General features: G+C 43.1%; 2 protein-coding genes across 2 annotated transcripts; both read left to right on the forward strand.

Annotated features, from left to right (window-relative positions):
- The first annotated feature begins 4633 nt into the window (after positions 1-4633).
- LOC133440837 (calcium homeostasis modulator protein 6-like) lies at positions 4634-10640 on the forward strand. Its single transcript, XM_061718163.1, has 2 exons — positions 4634-5179; positions 9798-10640. The coding sequence occupies exons 1-2, from the start codon at positions 4634-4636 to the stop codon at positions 10224-10226; spliced, it is 975 nt and encodes a 324-aa protein (XP_061574147.1). The 3' UTR covers positions 10227-10640.
- A 9327-nt stretch (positions 10641-19967) lies between these two features.
- LOC133440838 (calcium homeostasis modulator protein 5-like) lies at positions 19968-26356 on the forward strand. Its single transcript, XM_061718164.1, has 2 exons — positions 19968-20609; positions 25583-26356. Exons 1-2 carry the CDS (start codon positions 20067-20069, stop codon positions 25970-25972), a joined length of 933 nt encoding a protein of 310 aa, XP_061574148.1. The 5' UTR covers positions 19968-20066; the 3' UTR covers positions 25973-26356.
- The last annotated feature ends 541 nt before the right edge of the window (positions 26357-26897 follow it).

Raw genomic sequence — 26897 nt, forward strand, 5'->3', positions numbered from 1 at the left:
ACAGTAGTTTAGCAAACTCATCAAAAAAACTTGCATCATATTTGGGTGGTCTGTAGATGGTCACTAAGATTGCTCGACAGGGGGATTTTAACTGAATGGCAACATATTCAAAGGAGTCAAATTGACCATAAGACATTTTCTTGCATTGGAAGCTGTCCTTGAACAGAGTGGCAACTCCGCCGCCTCTCTTATGTATTCTTGCTTCACTAAAGAAACTAAACTTCTGGGGTATTGACTCAATAAGAACGTCAACACTATTATCCTGACTTAACCAAGTTTCAGTTAAAAACATAAAATCAAGATTGTGTTCATTAATAAAATCATTGATTAAAAAAGATTTGCCAACCAACCGCGCCATCGCATCAGGCAGCCAATCAGCACAGAGCCTCATTATCATAGCCCCGCCCACTCAGAATCCCACATAGAGATGGAGGTTAGAAACGGGATAAAGACATGGCTTAGAGACTGAATTTCTAATTTATTTAGCAAAAACAATCAAAAGCTTGTTTTTAAGACATTCAAGGCCTGTTTAAAATAGGTATTAGATGCCATAATAGGTCCCCTTTAACTTAGTTTTAGTTTTAGTCTTAGTTATATAGTGTTTATTCTGCTTATGATTTTGCTAAGAATCTTTATATTATTGTTTTTTGTTTTTTATGTCTCCGGGGTGTGTGTTGTGTACGTCAGGAGGATATATGGGTCAGGTCATTGCGCGGCGCGGCTTGGAAAACCAAAATGTTTGGTTACGAGGGTGGTGGTTGTCTACAGTTTTTTTGACCACGTTATTTAAGTTTTTGTTGCCATGGAAGACCTTTTCGTTTGCTTTTGGATGTCGTAATGATAAAATAATAAATAGGTATTAGATGCCATAATAGGTCCCCTTTAATATTGACATCACAGCCTGAACCCAGCACATATTAGACATCACTGATAAGGAGGTTCAGAGGAGATGGGGTGAGGGGGCAGTGACTTTTGGTTGGCCGCTGTTTCTGAGGTGGTGGTTTCGGGAGGGGTTGGGTGATGTGGGGGGCTAAAGGAGACCTATTATGGCATCTAACACCTATTTTAAACAGGCCTTGAGTGTCTTAAAAAAAAGCTTTTGATGTTTTTTGCTAAATAAATTAGAAATTCAGCCTCTGAGCCATGTCTTTATCTTCCCATTCTCTAACCTCATTCTCTATGAGGGATTCTGAGTGGGCGGGGCTATGATATTGAGGCACTGTGCTGATTGGCTACCTGAATGAGCAGGGGAGGGCACAAAGTCTCCTGTTGGGGCTGGGGGAGACTCCCCCTGTTGGGGTGAGGATAAGGACGATGACCCTGCAGTTTCCCTCTGACTCTGTCCTCTGTGGTCAGTCCTTATCTCAACGTCCTCACCAGAGCGCCGTTTTATCGGTTGTTTTAGAACATCTCTTGTTATTGACGGGGGCTTGTTTGTGGCGCAAATGATATAAAATGTTGCTGATTAGCAACTGTCCTCCTGGCTTGTTCGGACGAGAGCCACCTGCCTTAAAGGGGACATATTATGGCATTTAATGTATATTTTAAACAGGCCTTGAATGTCTTAAAAACAATCTAAAGCTTGTTTTTTCTACATAAATCAGAAATTCAGCCTGTGGGCCATGTCTCTAGTTTTACAGCTTCTAAAGCCTTTTTCTGTGCTTCATTCTAAGGGGAGGCGAGGCTATGATAATGAGGCTCTGTGCTGATTGGCTGCTTGAATGACGTGTAGGAGGGGAGGAGAATAAGTCTCGCTCCGGGCTGAAGAGCCGGCTGCATACACAAAGCGTCTCCCGTGCGAGAAGCTTCTGCGACAAAATCAATTCCATTGCTTTATTTTTTTGTATTGGACTGTCCTAACTGGCCGCTAGTTTAAGGGTTTCAGTGTGGACAGAGAGAGTTTAACAGTTTCAGTGTGGACAGAGAGCGTCCGATGTCCCGCAGCTCGACGTGATAGTCGGACGCTCTCATTCAGTTACACGCTGTAAACGGATCTTAAAGCCTGAATTACGGTTCTGCGTTAAATCGAAGCGTAACCTACACCGTAGGCTCTGCGTTGGTGTAACGCAGAACCATAAATCAACCTTTAGTCACCTCGTCTTCACACAGGAAGATTTCTCATCATTTCTTATGTTACAACAAAAATTAATCATATTAACTGTAAAGAAATCACAATACTGAATTTTCACAAATGGCAACTTTATTGTTAAAAAAATAAAACATGAGTTGTATATAAATAACATGTATGCACTATTGCTGGCTCAAGGAAGGAGCTTCAGGTGCTTGGAAGATCTGAAAACATAAAGAGAAAAAAAATGTATTACTAATTTAGCTAACAAGTTAGGGGAACACTGGAGCCGCCGGGGCCCGGGGCTCCTCACCGGTCCGGTCCGGTGAGGAGCCCCGGTGCTCCGGAGCTAAGCTAAATACTTAGCCCATGCAAAAACAAACTTGTAGACAAATATAAATAACATAAAAAAATAACGTCACTTACCGCAGACTCGTGTGCAGTTGCCGGGTCCGTACAGGCCGGCCTATGGAAATCTGCTCCTGTCGTGACGTCACGACGGGAGCAGATTCAGAATGGCTCAAAAAAGTCACATTACACTGGAAGATTCAATCGGGCGGGGTGTACAGACCCTGCAGATTTTCATGGGTTTTGTGCTTCCCTGTGTTGGCAGGGTGAGGGGAGACCACTTTATACATGTTAAAACAAGAAAAAACTTGTTTTTCATAATAGGTCCCCTTTAAAGAGATGTCTGCGAACCCAAAAGATGTTGAAATAGTCAATAAAATTCATTGATTGAGCGGCACAAGCATTTGTTTAGCATCATCAGCCTGCTGAATCTCTCATCTGCTTGCCGAACCGTCGGTACAGGTCCACTGAGAAACACCTCAGTATTTAAGCATCCAGCTTTGTTCCAGCTTTGTTCATCAGATCAGTGAAGTCTTGCTTTAATACCTCCCATTGTTGCTTCACAACATCAAGGGCTTCTGTCTGTATGATGAAAGCTTTAGCTATCGGATGCTCAGCAGTAATGATCTTCTTTGAGATATCAGATGCAATGTCATTGGTAAAACAGAGTACTTTTGTGTTTTTGCTGCAGAAGCATTTTATCTCATTCAAAGCTCTGTCGCCCACTATCAGTGTACGAGGCCCAGTGGTTAGCATAGGATTTAGCCTCGTACCTGTCTCTGGTGATGGAAGATGAGCCTTCTCTCAGGGAGTCAGGATTTTGAGGGAGTGGAGTAAATCTGTTCTCCAGTAGAATCCCTGTGTCTTGGGGCAATTTGCTCTTAGCTTTTGTTGTAGCCTTCTTTCTCTTACTGGGCACTGGGGTTGAAGAGGCTAAGCAGGCAAACCCAGAGGGGCCAGACAAGAGACCAGGTCAGAAGAAACAGGACTGGACCACTAGAATCCGACCGTTGCAACAAAATCAGGGCGGGATACAAACACACTGGAGTTAGCTGACGAGTCGGCAACACAGTACAGGAGAGCTAAAGTGTAGATGCTGGGGAATCCTGGTGCTGTTCAGGTGACACGGATCTGACCATGACAAGTCTGTTATTTTTCTTTTCTGTGTTAATAGATAGATAGATAGATAGATAGATAGATAGATAGATAGATAGATAGATAGATAGATAGATAGATAGATAGATAGATAGATAGATAGATAGATAGATAGATAGATAGATAGATAGATAGATAGATAGATAGATAGATAGATAGCTGTGTATCATCAGCATAGCAATGAAAATGTCTGCCGTGATTCTGGATTATATTTCCCAATGGCCCTAGCACTGAACCCTGCGGAACACCAAAGCAGAACCTCGTGTAACGCATATATGGATGTATATACAGCATCAACAGGTAATAACCAAGATTAAAAGTAATTTGGGCTGGTTTCAGAAGAATAAGAACGACTCTTGGAGACTAGGTGCAGGAATAACATCAGAGACAAAACACAGTTGTGTTTCTGAATCTCTGAATGGAACTGAATGTAGATTTTTCTGCTTTCATCTGCAGCAGAAGTATCGCCGAACGGGAACACAGCTTTAGCTTTGCGGTGCAGGTTTGAGTGCTGGGGATTGTATTGTGCATATGGAAGTTCTTCTGGGGTTTGTGGTTGAATGAGGAAGTGCACTTGGTTTAATATATTACAACATATAATAGAACTGTGTGCTGCAGGCAAACTGTTTTTACATTGAAACACGAAGAGTTTGGAGCTTCAGGTTGTCTTTAGTCGACATAGGTGATCTGATCCTGATGTCAGGAGTTAAGCATCAGTCGTGCATGTCAGATCTGTTCCAGTTACAGCTGAATCCAGACCGATCCAGTTCAAGTCAAGCCGTGATAGTGGATTTAGCAGAAGTTACCCACTGAGGTGCCACCGGCGTCTACAGCTGAGCGTTTATATGCAGGCGGAGCAGGAACTGATCACAGGTGATCCATGTAGATATGTAAATGTCAGTTGTAAAGTGAGGCTGTGTTTACTGTCCACAAATGCAGACGGCAGAGTTTCTGCCACACGCTGATGTGCAGGAAGTGAGACGCGGTGGGTGGGGGGAGGGCAAGGGGCTGATGTGAAGGGTGGAAGTGAAACTGTCGCTTAATCGGCACCAGCAGTCAGACATGGATAAGTTTAAGACGGTGCTGAACATCGCCAGCAAACAGAAAAACTATGGATTCGGGCTGGTGGCTCTGCTGACGGCCGGGGGGGAGCAGATCTTCTCCACTGTGGCTTTCCGGTGTCCCTGCAATGAGCTGAATTTCCTGTATGGGATGGTGTTCCTCCTGGTCCCGGCGCTGGCTCTGCTGCTGCTGGGCTACATCCTCAGCACCAAGACGTGGAAGCTGGTGACGGGTGTGTGCCAGCACCGGGCCAAGCCGTGGCACCGGAAGAACCTGCTGTCCAGCATCAAGGCCTTCTTCCAGATCAGCGCCGCCGCCATGGTGGCGCCGTCCAGCTGGATCGCCGTGGCGCTGCTCAGCGGGAGCTACTACGAGTGTGCGATGACCGGGACCAACGTGAGCGTCTACAACCAACACTTGTGTGAGGACGCCAACTCCAACACGCAGTGTGAGAAGGTTCTGCACCGGCTGCCTTGTGGGGGGGACAGCCAGGTCCGGCTGGAGGTCCAGAAGGAGATCCTGAACACACTTAGAGCTCAGTCTCAGGTAAGACACCTGCTGGGGTCCCGGAACCAGACTTCCAACTCAAATTTATACTCAAAATCAACCATATCAGTATATACAGGACTGTCTCAGAAAATTTGAATATTGTGATAATGTTCTTTATTTTCTGTAATGCAATTAAAAAAACAAAAATGTCATACATTCTGGATTCATTACAAATCAACTGAAATATTGCAAGCCTTTTATTATTTTAATATTTCTGATTATGGCTTACAGTTTAAAGGAGCTTGAGGCAGGATTGAGGCAGGATTTATGAAAAAAATTAGTATACGTTTTAAGTTTTCTAGTAATAATGTCAGATGAAGCGTTCCAAACCAAAAAGAATGAGTCCTCTAGTGTATCTCTCCGTTGCCTTGAACAGGCTGTGTGCTGCAAAATGTGCTACAATTGTGGACCCGAATTTCCCGCGCTGGGCTGCGGATGTGACGTCACATGACGCTGCATGCACGTTCTCCCCGTTCTCCCGTGCCGGCTTCACTGTTGGCTGCAGTACGGCCGTCGTGGTGAAGGGTGGCGCTAGAGAGTCTCATTTCTGCTCTTTCATGCTCCTTTAAGATTAAGATTCCCAAAATATTCAATTATTTTGAGATAGGATATTTGAGTTTTCTTAAACTGTAAGTCATGATCAGCAATATTAAAATAATAAAAGGCTTGCAATATTTCAGTTGATTTGTAATGAATCCAGAATGTACGACATTTTTGCATTACAGAAAATAAAGGACTTTGTCACAATATTCTAATTTTCTGAGACAGTCCTGTATAAAAAACTGTTTGTTTTATTGTTTGCACTCGTAAAAAGGAACATTACACAGAGGAAAAAAGTTAAGAAAAGATGAGCAGGAGAGGTCATAAAAACTTGAACAGTGCAAAAAATATTTGTCTTATTTCTAGTTAAAATGTCTCATTTTTAGTCAAACAAATCTCATTACACTTAAAAGAAGTGTCATTACCAGAAAAATTACTTGTTATTTAACAATTTTCACCTGTTTCAAGTAGATTTTCACTTGAAATAAGTAGAAAAAAATCTGCCAGTGGAACAAGACTTTTTTGCTTGTAATAAGAAGATAAATCTTGTCCCACTGGCAGATTTTTTCTACTTATTTCAAGTGAAAATCTTTCTGGTAATGAGTCTTGTTTTAAGTGTAATGAGATTTTTTGACTAAAAATTAGACATTTTAACTAGAAATAAGACAAATATTCTTGGTAAGATTTTGAGTTTTTGCACTGGATGGCTTATAAGCGACTCCCCCCTCCTAAAAACAAGAACAAAATAAAACCATAGCATAATACATAGGCCTATACAGTATAACTGATAACTCAGAGTTATACGATACTTCAAAATACAATTAAATAGCTTAGAAATATATTTGAATAATGGTGAATGAAAAACACAGATATATTAAAAATCTATGAACTTTTTTCTGCTTTCTTTTGAATGCAGATAATGTTGAGCACGTTTCACTTAGATGTTTTAAACTGTTCCACAGCACAACACCTTGATACATAAATGAAAATGTAGCTGCGGTTCTACAAAAGGGGATATGCAAATCATTCCTTCGTCTTGTGGAGTATGAATGATAATAAGAATTAAACTCAAAATAATTACGAAAATGTTTGGGTAAAGTTAACAGAGAGCATATGACTTTATACATCAGGATTCCTGTTTGATACTTATTCACATCATAGATTGTTAGTATTTGTAATTTTTTAAACAGAGGTATGGATGGTGTTAAACGTGGAGAGTTAGTAACAATTCTTACATAAACCACATGGATCCACTCAGCAGAGTAGACCTCCGTGAAAGCAGCTGTTTTGTCAGTTTGCTTATCTGGACCATTCAAAAACACCATGCCAAGATGTGATGACATCAGCAATAGTCTTAGAGAAGCAGATGATGTTGCCCTTCAGTCTAGAAAGTAGGGAGTAGTGAAAAATGCAATGAATTGGAAGACAAGTTTTATTTGCAACAGATAAATTCAATAAAAATAAATAAAATGAGTGGAATAACTATTTTAAACAAAAAACTATCTTTCTGTGTAAATAAAAAGTCTCCACACTGGCACTGTCTTCACATTTAAGAAAATATCCAACATATTATGTCAGGGTTTGACACTTCCCCCAGTTTTTGAGTTTCAGTTCTGTCCCTCCTGTTTCCCATCTGCCCTGATTGTCTGCACCTGTGTCTCGTTATCCCCTGTGTGTATCTAGTCTTGTCTTTCCCCTGCTCGCTGTCGGTCCGTACTGTTTGCTCCCTCCATGTTCTCCTCTAGTTTTGGATCCCTGTTTCTGTTCTGCCTTTTTTGATCCTGCTAAGCAGCGCTTTTGGTTTTGGTTTTTGTTAAATAAACCCTGTTTTTGGAACTCCTGCCTGCCGCTATCCTGCTTTTGGGTCCTCATCAACCACACCCTGACAGAACGGACCGACCAGATGGACCCAGCGGGAGAGCTCATCACGCTGCTGGAGTTCTTCTGCCGGGAATCGGCAAAGAACATGTGCTGGGCCGAGGAGGAGGAGTCCCCCTTCAGCGGAACACGCCTGGCTCTGGGTGGGCCCAGGAGCCTTCAGGCTCAGGGGAGACGACGACGGCGCCAGCCCCAGCCCCAGCTTGCTCCTGTTCCGGCGGTGGTCCCGGATGCATCAGCCTCTGCTCCGGTGATGGTCCCGCAGTCAGCGCCGAGGACCCGGGTTCCCCTTCAGGCAGCTCCGAGGACCCGGGTTCCCCCCTTAGCCAGCGCCGACGACCCGGGTTCCCCCCTTAACCAGCGCGAAGGACCCGGGTTCCCCCCTTAGCCAGCGCCGAGGACCCGGGTTCCCCCCTTAGCCAGCGCCGAGGACCCGGGTTCCCCCCTTAGCCAGCGCCGAGGACCCGAGTTCCCCCTCAGGCAGCGCCGAGGACCCGGGTTCCCCCCGAGCCAGCTTCGAGGATCTTCTGTGCCCCGAAGCCGGGCTCCCCGCATCCCGCCTGCCCCGAAGCCGGCTCCCCGCATCCTGTCTGCTCTGCCTCGAGGGCGACCCCCCCCCCGAACTGTCTGCCCGGTCCCGAGGACGGCCCCCAGACCTTTGGCCGTGCGTTGGCCTGGTTTTATCAAGTTGCTGGTATTAAAACGTATTCTCCTTCCCTCCTCTTGACACCTTAGCAGCAGTAGCTTCAGTCTGCCTTGCTTCTGTCCTCTTCCCTTATTTTGAAACATGTCCAACTGCTGACGTCCCGCTGCATTAATTGTCGCTATCTTGCCTGAAATGGCGCTGCCAGTCTCACTCATGTATCACTCTCTTCTCACTCATGTATCACTCTCTTCTCATCACCACGCTGACTGCAGCTCAACATCTCCCCCTAGAGTCACTAATCAGTAACTACAGCAACAATTAAGTGGTATTGGTGTGTGGTATTGGAGAATCTTTGCGAGTACGAGTATATGAGAGCAGTATCGGCCCCGATATCGGTATCGGGGCATCCCTACTGGAAAGAGTTATAAAACCTTTTCATTGTTCCACTGTGACACATTTACAGGTAGAAAACACAGTGGAAGATATTTTCCCAGCCTCACACAGAATGTTAGACGTTAAAGTCAATGGCAGCACAATAACAAGAAGAAGACTGAACCAGAACGGTTTGTTTGGAAGAGTTTCCAGGCAAAAACCTCTTCTGTCTAAAAAGATCACGGAAGCACGACTGAGGTCCACAAACCAGCAGACCTCTGGAACAATGTCCTCTGGACACATGAAACCAGACCGGAGAAGTTTGGTCTTCATGTCCTCAACCATGTTTGGAGAAAAACAGCAGAAACATGCTACTCATCGGAGGTGGCATTTGTCTAACACTAATCGCGCTTTTCCACTAGGTCCTTTTCCACTAGGGGTCTAACGTGTCAAGTAGATACTTTTCTGTAACTATTCTGCCGAGGTTCTAAGCGGCTGAGTCAGCTGTATCTGACATCATCACACTACAGGCCACCGATTGGTCGGGGGGTTGGAGTCAGACGTCTGAGTCAGGAGGAGGAAATCAGAGAAAGAGACTCTGACGGATCCTTGTTCATTTTATTCAACCAGCAACGGCAGCAGAAGTCTGTTTCATGATCCAACTCTGAGGGTCAGATGTTCATAAACCTGGTGCTGAGGAGAGAATTAAAAAGGGATCTAGACGGTGATAAGTAACGACCAGATCTACCAGGAGCTCTGTCACTTCATAGCTGCTCACGGCTCCAGCTGACTTTTCAGCAGGGCCGAGACAAACTAAAACAATTAAAAAGTGTCGCCGCTTGAAGCTTCTCTCACTCTCATCTTTTAACTTTATATCAAACACAAGCCACAGACCCAGCAGCACATCTATCATCTCCTCCAGGTTCTACATCTTTAGTGTTGTCTTCTTCGTTTAGATCACACAATCAAATACGTCACAGCAGCTTCCTCCAACCTCCTACTTCTGCTCCAGGTGCTGAATTTTTATGGAAAAGAAACTTGGTTGAGTTGAGTAGGTGCTAGTGGAAAAGTGCCATAAGATTCACAGCGATCAGTTAATTTTTATTCTGTTTTAACATTTTAATGTGTGAAAACAGCTGTAACATTTCAACTCTTCTGATTCTGTGTGAATGCTGACAGATTCTCGGCTGGCTCCTCATCGCATCCATCATGTTGTCCAACCTCCTGCTGATCTGCCTGGCGCGATGCACCTCCCCTATCAGCTACTTGCAGCTGAAGTTCTGGAGTGCCTACACTCAGGAGGAGAGTGATCTGATCAAGGAGTACAGCACCAAACATGCCAAAGAGCTTGCCGAGAGGAACCTGAAGAGCTTTTTCAACCTAACGGCCCCTGCAGACTTCAAAACCCCCTCCAACACGGACTGGGAAAAGATCTCAGCTCTGTACAAGTTCAGCACCAAAGACGAGTACTACAGCACTCTGCACCGGTGCGTGGAGAACTGCTCTGAGACGGATGTTGGCATTAAGATGGTTTCAGTTCGCTCCAACTCATCTGCTTATAGCCCTGCTGCTCTTGATTTTGTGGATGGGGGTCCAATGTCCCCATGAGGAGAACATCCACGTCTCAAAGATGGTGCACGTAATAGAGGGTATGCATTGACGTCACTCTCCCACTGGACCACGCTCCCTTAAGGCTGAATTATGGCTCTGCGTTAAATCAACGCAGAGCCTTGGTTTAACGCAGAACCATAAATCAGGCTTTACTCGCACTGAGTGGCAAAAACAGCTGCAACTAGTGGGGGAAACTGTGGAGAAGACGGGATAACAGCCGATTATCGTCTTAAATTAAAGGCACTTGGACTTGACAGCGACCCGTACAGTTTCCCCAATAACCAGTGGTCCATGGACATTAATATTTGGTACAGTTACCAAGAACCAGTGGTCCATGGACATTAATATTTGGTACAGTTACCAAGAACCAGTGGTCCATGGACATTAATATTTGGTACAGTTACCAAGAACCAGTGGTCCATGGACATTAATATTTGGTACAGTTACCCCAAGAACCAGTGGTCCATGGACATTAATATTTGGTACAGTTACCCCAAGAACCAGTGGTCCATGGACATTAATATTTGGTACAGTTACCCCAATAACCAGTGGTCCATGGACATTAATATTTGGTACAGTTACCAAGAACCAGTGGTCCATGGACATTAATATTTGGAACAGTTACCCCAAGAACCAGTGGTCCATGGACATTAATATTTGGTACAGTTACCAAGAACCAGTGGTCCATGGACATTAATATTTGGTACAGTTACCAAGAACCAGTGGTCCATGGACATTAATATTTGGTACAGTTACCAAGAGCCAGTGGTCCATGGACATTAATATTTGGTACAGTTACCCCAAGAACCAGTGGCCCATGGACATTAATATTTGGTACAGTTACCAAGAACCAGTGGTCCATGGACATTAATATTTGGTACAGTTACCCCAAGAACCAGTGGTCCATGGACATTAATATTTGGTGCAGTTACCAAGAACCAGTGGTCCATGCACATTAATATTTGGTAGAGTTACCAAGAACCAGTGGTCCATGGACATTAATATTTGGCCACCAATCTAGTTTCCTGATATTTATATGTACTAAACTTCTACGCCGGGGAAATACACGAAGCAAAGCTTGAAGGCATACAAAAGTCTTGATGCTTGGTCCGACTTCAAGGCAGGATTTGTTGGCGAAATTAAAGTGATGACGACACCGAACTTTATAATTTGACCGTTTAACTTTAGCTACCCAAACATCCAACATTACCTGATACAAAATGGGAACCGCAAATCAACGTTTCGGTGCTTGGAATCCAGTTATTTCTGCGAATTGCAGCGATCCATTTGTCTCTCTTAAGCTTATTTTTCCGCAGTCTGTAAAACGATAACTCTGATTTCTTGCTAAATCTATGAGTACAGTCGATCGCACAACAGCTCTTTCCCATTTTAGATGTTTTCCAGTTGCTCAAACTGAAAGTTTACGCTGACATTCAGTCTTTCTGACACTCAGTCTTTCTGACACTCAGTCTTTCTGACACTCAGTGGGCGAAACCCGCTGTGAAGTCACATCTGTGACGTCATGTGCATTCCCTCTATACCACATCAACATCATCACCATCGTCAACATCATCTTCACCATCATCATCACCATCATCGTCCCCATCGCTGGTTGCATCCATCTAACAGGTCAGCAAAGTGCGAGGACAGGCTGTAGTTCAGTCTGAGGATGTGGAGGGAACGTGAGAAGACAGCTCTGTTCCTGTTAGGTTCTACGACGAGTGCTTCTGCCTCCCAGGCTCAAACCGACAGCTGGTTCTGGTTTGGAACTGAAGGGCTGCAGAGTCATCATCTTCCAATCAGAAGGTTAGCAGTTTGATTCCCTGATTTTCCGCATGTTCTTAAGCAAGACACAAAACTCATTGCTACATCAGGCTGTTATTGTTGAAACCAAAGGTACTGCTGTGGAGTATGCCTCCTTTGTACTGTTGGAAACCTCTGAAAGAGCTCTGTTGAATCTGGAATGAATCTGAATCAGAAGGAGCTTCAGGACAGTCAACTTCCTGGTTGCCAAGACTAGGTTCTATAGCGACTGTACTTCTATCATCGCTGTCTCTGTACTTAACTGCTAATAAAAAAAAACATTTTTCAGTGGTGTAAGGGATGAACCGGCCTTCAGTCCTCTAAAAATGACCATATCTGCTGCATCAGTGGAATTGGTTCTTTCAACAATATCTAATTGAAACTCCTTTCTCAACCAGCTGGTTTCTGACTGCATCAGGTTTTTTAGCAACTTTTCTTTTTGGTTAACGTTAAAATTCTTAGCCCCTTGGTGTTGAAGAGCTCACGTAAACTATGGTTGGGGTTTAGGTTGGGGTTGGGGCTAAAAAATGGGCCCCATGTGGGATTGACAGGTGGTTCCATGTTGGTCTCATGTGAATGAGCCACTAGATACAACTCGTTTTGAGTCCTGTCATCACTGTCGCATTTTTTGAGTTCAGGTTTTGGTATTTAAGTTCATGTTTTATTTTGAAACCTGTGTCGCCTGTGTCTAAGTTATGTCTTGACTTCCCTGGTTCCCATCTGCCCTGATCGTTTGCACCTGTGTCTCATCAAGCCTTTAGTGTATACAGTGGTGGACAGTAACGGAGTAAATTTACTTGAGTACTGTACTTAAGTACATATCCAGAGGATTTGTACTTTACTTGAGTATTAGATTTCTTTGGTACTTATTACTCTTACTTGAATACATTTCCAAGACAAATATTTTTACTTTTACTCGAGTAAATTTCTAGGAAGGCTGAAAAGTACTCGTTACTTTCAGGTCTGCTCTTTTTTCTTCTTCCCTAAAATCCTATTGGACACAAGCTGTTTTTGTCAAAGGAGGAGACCTATCACAGTGCACGCTCTCCACTGGGATGTACGTAAAGCGGAAATACGTCAAGCCTCCTCAAAACGATACCGCCAAAGTAGCCTGCGTTTGTCACAGAGCCGCATTTGAGTTATTGAAAGCAGGGATGTAGTTTTTTGTAAAGCAGTGGTCTTTGAGGGGGATCCAGACTTAGTTGGATGGTGCAGGTTCATTTGGTTTCAGTTAATGATTGTTAATAAACTCTGCATCATTTGCTGTCCTCTTATGATCCCATTCATTTGATTTGTTTTTGGTGTATCTGCAGGTTTTATATAACATTGTGGTTCTAAAAGCAGCACATCAGTGCAGCTGGTTTCAAAGAGTTAATTCTCAGAAACAAGAGTTAAAAGATCCTTAAATTAATTTAGAAAAAATATAGTAATTTACTGATGTGGAAAATAAGAAATTTACTCTTACTTTTACTTAAAGTACATTTAAAAGCATTTACTTTTGGATACTTAAGTACCTTTAAAAGCAAGTACTTTTCTACTCTTTTCTCGAGTAATATTTTGACTGAGCTACTTTTACTTGTAACAGAGTAAATTTTGACCAGTAGTATTTGTACTCTTACTCAAGTACTGGGGTCGAGTACTCTGTCCACCTCTGAGTGTATATCTTGTCTTGTCTTTCCCTTGCCCCCTGCTGGTCAGTACTGTTCTACCCCCAGTGTGTCAGGTTATTTTGGATTTTTTTCATGTTTTGGTTTTTGCAATCCTGCTAAGCAGCGCTTTTTCTTTATTTTAAGTTAAAATAAATCACGTTTCTGGAACTCCTGCATCTGGGTCCAACTCGACCACACTATGACAATCACTGATGTACCTTAGCAGAATCACTGCAACTGGATAATGCATGAACTATACAACCATTTATTCACTCTCTTATGGGCCAAATGGGACAAGTTCGTGGGCCACATTCAGCCCAGAGGACCTGGGTTTAATACTTGTGAGCTGGCCTCTCATAAATGTTATGAAAGACAACAACACATCCTAATTTGCCTTCCTGCAATGCCCCACCCCTCTTTTGGTAGAAAAGATACCATTTGATTTGGCTGCTGCTGAATACAGTTTGAGCTGGTTGGTGGTAAAAATGTTTTTGATAACAATAAGTTAAAGTTGTAGCTGTGAGGCGTCTTAATCACTTGTCAGTTAAACAATTATATAATGTTATATAATATATATATATATTTGTGTGTGTATACAGGACTGTCTCAGAAAATTAGAATATTGTGATAAAGTTCTTTATTTTCTGTAATGCAATTAAAAAAACAAAAATGTCATACATTCTGGATTCATTACAAATCAACTGAAATATTGCAAGCCTTTTATTATTTTAATATTGCTGATTTTGGCTTACAGTTTAAGATTAAGATTCCCAGAATATTCAATTTTTTTTAGATAGGATATTTGAGTTTTCTTAAGCTGTAAGCCATGATCAGCAATATTAAAATAATAAAAGGCTTGCAATATTTCAGTTGATTTGTAAGGAATCCAGAATGCATGACATTTTTGTTTTTGTAATTGCATTACAGAAAATCACAATATTCTAATTTTCTGAGACAGTCCTGTATTATACATATAAATGGTTAATGCCAAGTTTGTTAGGGTTTTGCACACCCTTCCTCCACCAGAGGGCGCCAAAGCCTGGTCAGGCTTGGCCGGAGCAACCGCAGCTGATCCTCATCACCTTCTCCACACCTGACAACCGTCAGCCTCATCAACCAGCCTGCTCTTAAACCTGCCTCCCACAAGCTGCGGTGTCAGATGATTCTCCAGCTCAGAGCCCTGTACTCTGCCCGTTCTCCTGGACTTACCTAGTTTCCCGTTCGTGGACCTTCCCTTCCCTAAATTTAAAAAGGACAATAGTGCTGAAGTATATTTGATTCCACATACATCCTCATATTCTCTCAAAAACACTCAGCAGTCCTCCTTTTTTGTTCCTTTGATGTTTAAAAATATTGGCAGACGTGCTTTTAAGTTCAAAACCCCATTCCAGATCAGGAATAACCTACCCATCAATATAAGAGAACTCAATTCATTACATCTCTTTAAAAACTCATTATTTTTAAATCTCAATAAACCATGTAGTTGCCTCGAGTATTGCCTTTTCCTTTGTGTCTTTTTTTAATACATAATGTATCTATTTTTTCATATATTGTATAATAATGATGATGACAATGACTGTAATTAATATTGTTGTTCCTGTTGTTATTACTGTGTTATATGCAGTATTTACTTGTGTTCTTCGGGTGTGGCTGGTCTTGGGGACTGGTGTATTGGAGCCATTATGTATGTTGTATGTAACTGCTTTGTACTGTGTTGTATGTTTTATGTTGGACCCCCTCGAAAACGAGATGATTTATCTCAAGGGGCTATCCGTTAATAAATTTAATTAAAAAATTTGTGGTGCAGTGGATTAAGGAAGCGGCTCATATACTGAGGCTACAGTCCTCCTGCAGTGGTTGCAGGTTTGAATCCCGGCCTTTGCTGCATGTCATCCCCATTCTCTCTCTCTACCCCCTTCCTGTCTGCAACTTGAATAAAGGACCACTAGAGCCACAAAAAAATCTTTAAAAAAAAAAGAAGTGGAGACTGCTCCGCCCTGGTGAGCCAGTGCAGTGTCCCTTCATTACATCATAGTTCTGAAATGTCCTGTTTTTAACTAATTGTAAACAAGACTAAAAGAGCTGGGATGCAGAGGCAGCTCCAAGGAGCTCGCAGAAAACTGAGTTGTTTTTGATTCAACATTCAGGACATTCTTTCTGGTGTCTATTGGCGGCACGGTGGCTTAGTGGTTAGCACTGTGGCCTCACAGCAAGAAGGTTCCCGGTTTGACTCCCAGGCCCAGCAGGGTCTTTCTGTGTGGAGTTTGCATGTTCTCCCCGTGCTTGCGTGGGTTTCCTCCGGGTACTCCGGTTTCCTCCCACAGTCCAAAAACATGCATGCTAGGTTAATTGGTCATTCTAAATTGCCCGTAGGTGTGAGTGTGAGTGTGTCTGGTTGTATGTGGGGACTGCGGGTGGAAACTAGCATTACTGCTAAAACCCGGTGTATTCATACTGCTTAATGTAGTGTGCATTAATATGCATTGTCCCGTCTAAATAAACTTTGAAACTATTGTTCCTTCATAGAGTGGTCTCACCTTTTCATTTCCTTGCTGGTTTAATTCCATCAGCCTCACTCCCCCACGGACGGTTCCTCTGAGCTGCTCAGCTCCTGAGCTCTGATTGGTCTGAAGGTGATGTAGTCTGGGATCACACCTTCTGATCCTTCATGTAAGAGGAGACCCAGGACACGTTCACACATAGCCGGGTATTTACAAAGACGGATATTTCCCCCTCTATGTTTTGAAAAATACCATAATTTACACGAACCTGCATAAATACTGTTAAGGTGTTATGAGCAGCCAAACCTACAGGGGGCAGTGTAACGAGAAGATAAAGTCATGCTAGCCAATCAGAATCCTGGAAAAAAACATCAACAAATGACACGAGTAACTTCCAGTTACTTCCAAGATGAACGAGAGTCTTTCGTTTGGAGTGACAGAGAAGTGGAGTTACTTTTAAGTGTGACTTTAGAATATAAAACAGGTAAAATACAAGAAAATATTGAGGGTGGCCAAACTAATTGTAAACACAGGTGTCACTCATGACGCTGGTGACGTTTCTGTCTCATAATGTGACGTTCTGAAGACTAAATGTCCGTTTCTCTCCGTTTACAAGCAAACGTGAAGACAGAGTTTTTTACAAATCTCCACTTTGGCCGGAGTTTTCAGAAATGATGGTTTTTGGAGACTTTGAGCTTCGTTTTCGTGTAAACGAACGGCCAAAACACATGAAAACACCACCGTTTTTGCTACGTGTAAACAGGGCCCCAGAAGTTATCAAACATTCATGTGTGGGCTCCAGCAGGAAATGTGGTGACCTGGTTCAGTGTCTACGAGGGGTAACCGCTTCCTCGGCTGTTCGACGGTCTAAGTCACCTGACTTAGTCTTTCACACATGCAACATAAATATTCAAAACATGTTCGTACAGCAAAGTTTATAACTCTTTGCATTCCTCTTCACCACACTAGTTGTTTCGTGATGAAGAGTTCCAGGTGTTACAGGCCACCACAGTTTGAGGATCACCTTTATGGACACCCGGGTAAAGAGAGGAGCTGAGCCGTCAGCTGTTCACCACCTGCTGGTGAGATGGTTCATATGGTGGTGAGCAGTGGCGTCAATTCAGTCAAAGCTAAAGTATGGCAAGGTTACGAGTCACAGAAGTCTGCTATGTAGCTTATCTGTGTGGTCAGGAAGCCTGAATTATGGTTCCACGTTAAATCGACGCAAACCCTACGCCGTAGGCTCTGCGTTGGTGTAACGCGGAACCATAAATCAGCTTTTAGAGAGCAGAAAAAGCGTATCTGACAAACGCAATTTAACTCATTTCTGTTCACTTCATTCACTATGTCAGTGCAACAATATCAACGTGGACATCCCAGTTTAACTTAAAACAGTTAAAGTCCAAATGCAAAAAGGAGAGAGTAAAAAAAGTCAAATATTTCCCTTAAACAGATTTATAAGAGGGTGATTTGATATCTTACCTTAAGCAGTGTGCATTTGTAGGCGTACTTTGAAATAAATTAAACTCTGAACTGTAGGCCTATTTCAGTCTATATTTGTGTAAAAGTAAAATAAAAAAAATACCCCACTTTAATATAAATAAAAAATGTAGCTACAACTTAGCAGCTTTAGAAATAAATATAGAAATTAAAAATAGTTCTTTTAAAATTAGATGGTATCAACTCAAACTCCAAGACAACTGCCCAACAAAATAAACTAATAATATGACTAAAAATGAATTCAGAAATATCATTTATTTATGTTCGGGGTTTTTTTCAAGGCCAAAGGGATGAAGAGCCGCAGGTTGCAGACCCCTGACCTAGTGAAATCCATCATGTTGTTCTGATATAAATTTGTAGTTATTTTATATGTATTAAATAATCAATACAAATAGACACAGAGTAATTCCATAAATGTATTTAAAAAAAAAAACATGTACATTTTCCCCTGAAGTCAAGTCAAGTCAACTTTATTTATAAAGCACTTTAAAAACACCAACATGGTCCAAAGTGCTGGACACGCAAATGGAAGACAAAACACCATAAAACACAAGGCACATAAATAAAACAACCATGATAAGTTAAGTGAATAAAAAGGAGAAAAGGTGGGTTTTGAGAAGAGATTTAAAAACAGACAGAGAAGAGGCCTGTGATTTGCTGAGGCAGGCTGTTCCAAAGTTTTGGAGCTGGAACAGAGAAGGCGCGGTCCCCTCTGAGTCCAGTTCATGAGTGAAGGAAGGCTGGAGTAGATTAACAGCTGGTTCAGTGCAACATCTGCAGTAATGTGAGCTCTTTACTGGTCTGCTGAGACAAGAGACGATGTTCTGAAGAGCGTGTGTGGGGAGGATGTGAGCACTTATTGATTCCAGAGTGGTTGCTCCCGCAGGACTGGAACAGAAAAACCACTCCTCCCAGTCCTGCTGGCGGCCTCGCCTTCCTTTGCAGTGGAATGTCTGCAAGTTTCATCATGTTTTTACGAGATCTGTATTTACAGCAGCTTCACATGCAATAAAAGAAACCAGTCACATGGTTAAAGACAATCCCAGCAGCATCACAACTCTCTGGTGGCTGTATTTCTAGTTTTTACTTTTTACTAACAAGAAATGGTTTCAGGTTGGAGTTTATATATACCTCTTATATATAACATGGATAGTAGTCAAAATAACAAAACACTGGATTTTTGACCCATGGAAATTAGAGATGGGTACAGAATAAAGAAAAAGAGAAAGCAAACATCAGCAAATACGAGGACATTTCAGTTTTCAGCATAAGCGTGCGGAAATGTCCACTCCCAGACAGAGAAGATATGATGGACAGCTGCATGGGAAAAACAAGGAAGTGACTGAAAGAGGAAACTAATAATCTGAGGGGAGGAGCACAACAAGGAGGAGCGGCAGCCGGCTGGACAGACCAGTCTTTCCTGGAGTCAAGCAGAGATAACAGAGGCTGCTCAGCTCATTGTTGCTGCCATTTATTGGTTGCATTTCTTTTGGAAAGATCCAACACCTCAGAATCAACACCACCGGGACTAACCAAGGCTGCTGCAACACCAGCCGGACTAACCAAGGCTGCTGCAACACCAGTAGGACTAACCAAGGCCGTTGCAACACCAGCTGGACTAACCAAGGCTGCTGCAACACCAGTAGGAGTAACCAAGGCTGCTGCAACACCAGTAGGACTAACCAAGGCTGCTGCAACACCGGTAGGAGTAACCAAGGCTGCTGCAACACCAGTAGGAGTAACCAAGGCTGCTGCAACACCAGTGGGAGTAACCAAGGCTGCTGCAACACCAGCCGGACTAACCAAGGCTGCTGCAACACCAGTAGGACTAACCAAGGCCGTTGCAACACCAGCTGGACTAACCAAGGCTGCTGCAACACCAGTAGGAGTAACCAAGGCTGCTGCAACACCAGTAGGACTAACCAAGGCTGCTGCAACACCGGTAGGAGTAACCAAGGCTGCTGCAACACCAGTAGGAGTAACCAAGGCTGCTGCAACACCAGTGGGAGTAACCAAGGCTGCTGCAACACCAGTAGAAGTAACCAAGGCTGCTGCAACACCAGTAGGAGTAACCAAGGCTGCTGCAACACCAGTAGGAGTAACCAAGGCTGCTGCAACACCAGTAGGAGTAACCAAGGCTGCTGCAACACCAGTGGGAGTAACCGAGGCTGCTGCAACACCACTGGGAGTAACCAAGGCTGCTGCAACACCGGTAGGAGTAACCAAGGCGGCTGCAACACGAGTAGGACTAACCAAGGCTGCTGCAACACCGGTTGGAGTAACCAAGGCTGCTGCAACACCAGTAGGAGTAACCAAGGCTGCTGCAACACCAGTAGGAGTAACCAATAACACTCATAGAAAGTTAACACCTCAAAGTCAACAGCATGGATAAGTTCCAACCTGTCCTGCAATTCATCATCAACCAGAAGACCACCATCGGGTACAGCTTTATGGCCCTGCTCACCATCGGTGGGGAGCGGATCTTCTCTGTGGTGTCCTTCCAGTGCCCCTGCAACCACCAGCAGAACTTTGCCTATGGGCTGACTTTCCTGCTGGGTCCTGCTGTGGTGCTCCTAGTCCTGGGTTTGTTCCTGAGTAGTCAGTTCTGGAGACTCTACACCGGCTGCTGTCTCAATCCCCAAAAGCTTTGTCCTCGTGGAAACTGCTGTGGATGTTTCCAGGTGTTGATCAATATCTTTACCGGCGCCTGTGTGCCCCCCCTGATGTGGCTCTCCGTGGCTCTGCTCAACGGAACCTTCTACGAGTGTGCTATTAGCGGCCTGGATGAGAACGTGGTGGTGGATCTGTTCTGTAAAAACAAGACGCTGAGGTGTCGGGAGGAGTTGGCCAGAGTGCCCTGTGATCGGTCCAAACTCTCCAACGATGAGCGGATGGAGCTGCTGCTGATGCTCAGGGCTCAGTCGCAGGTATTAACTCATTCACTTCACTTCACTCACATCTATTTATAATTCAGTGTAATTCCAGTTCACATTAATTCAGATTCATATCATGCCAAAACTGCAGTAACTATAACTAGAGCTATCAAGCGATTACAATTTATTTACTGAAATGAATTAAGATCTGTAATTAATTAATCTAATTAATCTCTTTTTTAATCTCACCTAAAAATCTCTGGGAAAAGCCCTTTTGAGGTGTTTTCGTTTGAATTCATTACATTATTGTGGCAGATCAAAAGATTGATATATAACAACAAAAAGTGGCTTTATAAAGTAATTTTTAACAGACTTGACCAGATGCAGTCCTAGCCATTTACATCCAATTCAATTCAATTCAGTTCAATTTTATTTATATAGCGTCTAATACAACAAAAGTTGTCTCTAGATGCTTTCCAGAGACCAGAACATGACCCCCGAGCAATTATTACATAAACAATGGCAGGTAAAAACTCCCCTAGTGGGAGAAAAACCTTAAACCAAACAGTGGCAAGAAAAACTCCCCTTTAGGAGGGAAGAAACCTGGACCAGGACCTGGATCATAAGGGGGGACCCTCCTGCCGAGGGCCAGACTGGTGGGTCAGGGACAGGGCTGGACTGGGACAAAAAATCGGCCCGGGCATTTTGAGCCTAGACCGGCCCACCAGGTATTGATGGATATCATCATATTTGACCATTTTAAACAGGGGGAATGCAGCGCTGCCTCTGTTTTTACTAACTAATGACCATGAATTGCCTAAACAGTGGGTTCTTCCAATATATGTACACAAAGTCTTTGCGGCGATGGCATCACTGTAGGTAAACATTTCTCCAAAAAGATTGATGTATTATTTCACCCACCCACTATTAATCACAGCATTATTAAAATTTAGTGACAATCACAAATTCAAACACCACTGTCCCTGTCAAAAAAGCAACTTAAATTTGGAGTTGCTAATTTAGTTTTATAGAATATATAAGATATTGAATATGAACTCATCATTCTTCAAATAGTATCAATAATAATATCAATAATAAGCCACGCGCTCTAATGTTGTGACTACTCCAGCCAGAGCTGCCTGGGAGATTTGCGAGGCCCTGTGCGGAACGGCTGGGGGGGCCCTCGCGCGTGAGCATAGCGAGCGCGCGCGAAATTTTTTGGGTTTTTCGGGTCGGATCGGGTGTCTATATGCGCAATTTTACTCTCCAATTAGCAAAATACTGGATACCTTCCCCTGCCTCATCATCATCTCTTGCCTCGATGCGGGGCCCCACGGCTGCTTGAGACCCGGTCGGATCGGTGATTTTTGTAACAAATTTATCAAACGAGCCTTTCAGAGAGACATTAAACTCTTCCATTTTCTTTAGTTTTTTTTCTTTTTTCATCCCCTGATGGAAATTTCCGGATCCTGTCTCGTTCTCTTGACATTGTGTGACAGTTTGTTCCAACTCCACCCGTCTGGATCAGAGCAGCCTGTGTCTGCGCTTGGTCTGATCAGTTGTGTTGAACAACAGACACGCGCATCATTGCACATATATTTATTGATATGCACAGACTAATACACATTTAGGTCTGTAATTGAACGTGACTGTTGATATTTATAAGGGAAAAAACGAGAAAAAAAAACGAAAAAAAAAAAACATAAATTTGAAAAAAAAAACAAAAAAAAAAAACGGCCCATAGCGCGAGGCCCCTTGGGGCGCGAGGAGGCCCCTTGGGGCGCGAGGAGGCCCCTTGGGGCGCGAGGAGGCCCCTTGGGGCGCGCGGTTCGCACACCCCTTGCGGCGGCCCTGACTCCAGCCCATAACCAATCTAACTCATCATAACCAATCGGCCAGTGGTACCAGTTGTTGTCAGGTAAAAAACAAAATCAAATGGGCCGATGGGCCTGCCCGGGCAAAAAAAATTATTATTTTTTTTTTTTGGCCCAGCCCGGCCCAACATCCCCATCGGCCCACCGGGCAAATGCCCGGTATGCCCGATGGCCAGTCCACCCCTGGTCAGGGACGGCAACAACACAGCAGGCAGGTGGAAGCAGCAGCGGGATGACCGGGGGTGGGGACCGCAGGCCAGCACGCAGCTCCCGAAGCTCCGGCCCAATCAGCAAGCCCCAGGTTAGGTTCAGGGTCGGGAAAGGTTGAGAAGGGGCAGGGCCAGGGAGAGGAGTCTTGACGGACAAATCTCTCCCCCGCCTGCCCGGGCCGTTACCCTGCCCCTCTCACGCCCACGCTGCAGGTTCCGGTGTTGTGCATTCAGAGATGCTCTTCGCCACATCCACTTGGCAGGAACATTCGCCAGCCTTTCTGTTGCAGACGTGCGCATGCACAGTGCTCTCCTCCAGTCTCCAGTTTGGGGAAGAGCGTTGCTGTGGCAACATCGTTGCTGTGGCAAAATCGTTGCTGCTAACGTTAGCTGTGGCTGCGCTCGAGACCGGGTGCTTGGCGTTTACGTAGCTAAACTTGAGCTACTTTGGTGCTCCATATTGCGTAGGGGGAATGTTCCCTTGTAAGAATCCCCCCACTATTGTACACTAATGGTAGTCCCGGCAGAAGACGCTGAGCAGCATTGTCTTCATGTTCTGTGGTTTGTTCCTAATGAATACTTAACAGAATCAACACAAACGACTCTCCTGACTCTTATTTCACACAAACACTCAGCACAGTGTATATGTATGTGTGTGTATGTATATTATAAGGCAATATCTTATAAACGTTACATCAGCTGTCTGTATTGTTAAATACAGTTGTTAAATACAATCATAAAATCAATATATATTAAATCAATATATTAAAAACATAAATAACTGGGTATGTCCTGATACTCTTTTTACTTTTTTGGCCGATACCGATGTTTTGATAATGACGTGATCGGGCCAGATCGATCAGGTCTACGCTAAATTCACTTAGTTTATACATTTTAGAGCTGCTACTGCATTACCATTAAACTCTGATATCTTATCAGCTTATCAAACCGTCAGTCTGCAGGCATGTGGACTCTGTACTTGTGTGGTAAAGAGAGAGCTGAGACGGTTCCTTGTGGATCTGTGCCCCCCTCCCCTCCTCACCTCACCTCACCTCACCTCACCTGTGGACCTGACGGTGGTGACTGAGTCCCCGTTTACACGGAGCAAAAACTGAGGCGTTTTCATGCGTTTTGGCCGTTCGTTTACACGAAAACGGAGCTCAAAGTCACCAAAAACGATAATTTCTGAAAACTCCGGCCAAAGTGGAGATTTTCAAAAACTCCGTTTTCACGTTTGCGTCTAAACAAAGGAAAACGGACATTTAGGCTTCAGAACGTCACATTATGAGACAGAAACGTCACCAGCATCATGTGTGCGGCCTGTGTTTACAATTTGTTTGGCCACTGTCAATATTTTCTTGTATTTTACCTGTTTTATATTCTAAAGTCACACTTAAAAGTAACTCCACTTCTCTGTCACTCCAAACCAAAGAATCTCGTTCCGTCTTGGAAGTAAAGCCTGAATTGTGGTTAAATCGACGCAGAGCCTACGGCGTAGGGTACGCGGCGATGCGCGCCGTACGGTGTGCGTCGCCGCGTACCCTATCATCATTTGTTGATGTTTTTTCCAGGATTCTGATTGGCTGGCATGACGTTAACAGCGTATTTATGCGGATTCGTGTAAACAAAGAGATTTTGAAAACGATCTCGTGTAAACGATGGAATTTTTCAAAACGTAAAGGGGGAAATATCCGTTTTTGTAAATATCCGACTATGTGTAAACGGGGCCTAAAAGAGGAGGATACAAGCGTGGGAAATGTATTTTGTGATGTCTCTTTCATTCCATCTTCTCTCCTGGTGTATAAGTGTATAAACAACTTAGCACCTGAGCCACTTTGTCAATTTGCTGAGAGACAAAACAGCAACAGAGTCACCAGAACCTCAGTCAGCCTTCTCCTATAAAAGCTGTAAACTCTGGAACTCACTGACATCAGAAACTAAATCCATCTCAGAGTTTAACATGTTCTTCACCAAAACTAAAACCTGCTTAAAGAAAAATCTAACCTGTACTCATCTGTAAATAGTGTATATATTTGTGTGGGAGAGTGAGCTTGTATCTATGTTTGACTGCATTGTCCCTGCCAAATAAATAAATACACTGCAAAAACTCAAAATCTTAACAAGAATATTTGTCTTATTTCTAGTTAAAATGTCTCATTTTTAGTCAAAAAAAATCTCATTACACTTAAAATAAGACTCATCACTGGAAAAAAACAACAATTTTCACCTGTTTCAAGTAGATTTTCACTTAAAATAAGTAGAAATATCTGCCAGTGGAACAAGATTTTTTTGCTTGTAATGAGAAGATAAATCTTCTCAATTTTTCTACTTATTTCAAGTGAAAATTTACTTGAAACAAGTTATTTTTCTGGTGATGACTCTTGTTTTAAGTGTAATGAGATTTTTTGACTAAAAATTAGGCATTTTAACTAGAAATAAGACAAATATTCCTGGTAAGATTATTGTTTGTCTACATTATACATGTCTTTGGGTATGATTCCCAACAAGAACAACATTGGTTCTAGTGTAACATCTATCTCCAGAATAGTGTCTATTTCCTTTTTAATATTATCCCAGAATTCTTGTAATACACTGCAAAAACTCAAAATCTTACCAGGAATATTTGTCTTAGTTCTAGTTGAAATGTCTCATTTTTAGTCAAACAAATCTCATTACACTTAAAACAAGAGTCATTACCAGAAAAATAACTTGTTATTTCACAATTTCACCTGTTTCAAGTAAATTTTCACTTGAAATAAGTAGAAAAATCTGCCAGTGGGACAAGATTTATCTTCTCATTACAAGCAAAAAAATCTTGTTCCACTGGCAGAATTTTCTACTTATTTTAAGTGAAAATCTATTTGAAAGAGGTAAAAAAAAAAAAAATGTCTTCCAGTGATGATGAAATATCTCAACAATGTCTCTTCCGTTGGTTGTGTTGCAGATCTTGGGCTGGATTATCATCATCATCGCTGCCATCGTCGGCCTCATCGGGACCTGCTACAAAAACTGCCGCTCCAAAGTCAGCTACTTGCAGCTGACCTTTTGGAAGCGCTACGTGGAGAAAGAGAAGGAGAGCTTCGACTCCTACACCGTGGAATACGCCACCAAGCTGGCCAACAGGAACCTGCAGAGCTTCTTTGAGAACAAGGAACCTGCTGCCATGTCCTTCCCCAACCACAAGGCCTGGGAGGAGATCTCTGCCTACTACAGCTTCTCCCGCAGCGAGCAGTACTACAGCACCCTGCAGCGCTTCGTGGAGAGGAGCGACCGGGACTTCTCCGATGAGAGGAGACCCGTCCTGGACCTGGAGCACGGACTGGAGATGAAGTGAGGACTGCTCGGCACTCACCAGCACCGTCCCAGCAGAGTCTCAGACAACAACGCTGCCCTTTGTGTTCACCGAGGAATGTGTCCTCTCCACACCCTGCCAGCACATCTCATGATGGAAGACATGGAGAGGATTAAGAGTATTAAGAGCATGAGCAAAAACCACAAACAGTTCCTTATTTTAGGTTGTTTACTGCCTTCTTTCCCTTTTCTGATGTTTCATAACTAGTACTGAAATAAAAACGGTCCAAATCATCCCCCCTGTAAAACTGCCATCCCCCCTTTCCATCCCGTATGTCATTTCATCAATGAATGTGGTTTTACTGCTATTTCAACATTTAGAGTCATCACCAGAAAAATAACACCAGAAAAATAACTGATTTGACAATTTTCACCTGTTTCAAGTACATTTTCACTTGAAATACCGTATTGGCCCGAATATAAGACGGAGTTTTTTGCATTGAAATAAGACTGAAAAAGTGGGGGTCGTCTTACATTCGGGGTCTAGACGTTATACCCATTCACAACGCTAGATGGCGCCAGATATCTTTAAAGCGAATGCTGAACTTAACTTCCCAGGCCAAAGCAAACCCCTGTCACGAAGAACAAAAATAAAAATAGCAGTAGCATGAAGAAGAAAAATAAAAAATAGCGGTAAGAAAGAAAAGACAAGGAAATAACAGAAGAGATAACAGAAAATGGTGAAACGTGGTGACAATCTGGAGAAAAGTGGGTCGAAGAAGTTATGATGCAAACTTCAAGATCATGATTTGAATGAGGCAAAATAACATGCTTTTTCTCTCAAATATATTGTTATAATCATTTGTTTCAGATGTACTGTAATTATTTTCTGCATAAAAATTTAATTTGGTGTTAAAAAAGTATTTTTTCAAATTTGAGTCTTGAAAAAGAGGGGGTCGTCTTACAAT

The sequence above is a fragment of the Cololabis saira genome, chromosome 3 (assembly GCF_033807715.1).
Source record: "Cololabis saira isolate AMF1-May2022 chromosome 3, fColSai1.1, whole genome shotgun sequence".
NCBI lineage: Eukaryota > Metazoa > Chordata > Actinopteri > Beloniformes > Belonidae > Cololabis > Cololabis saira.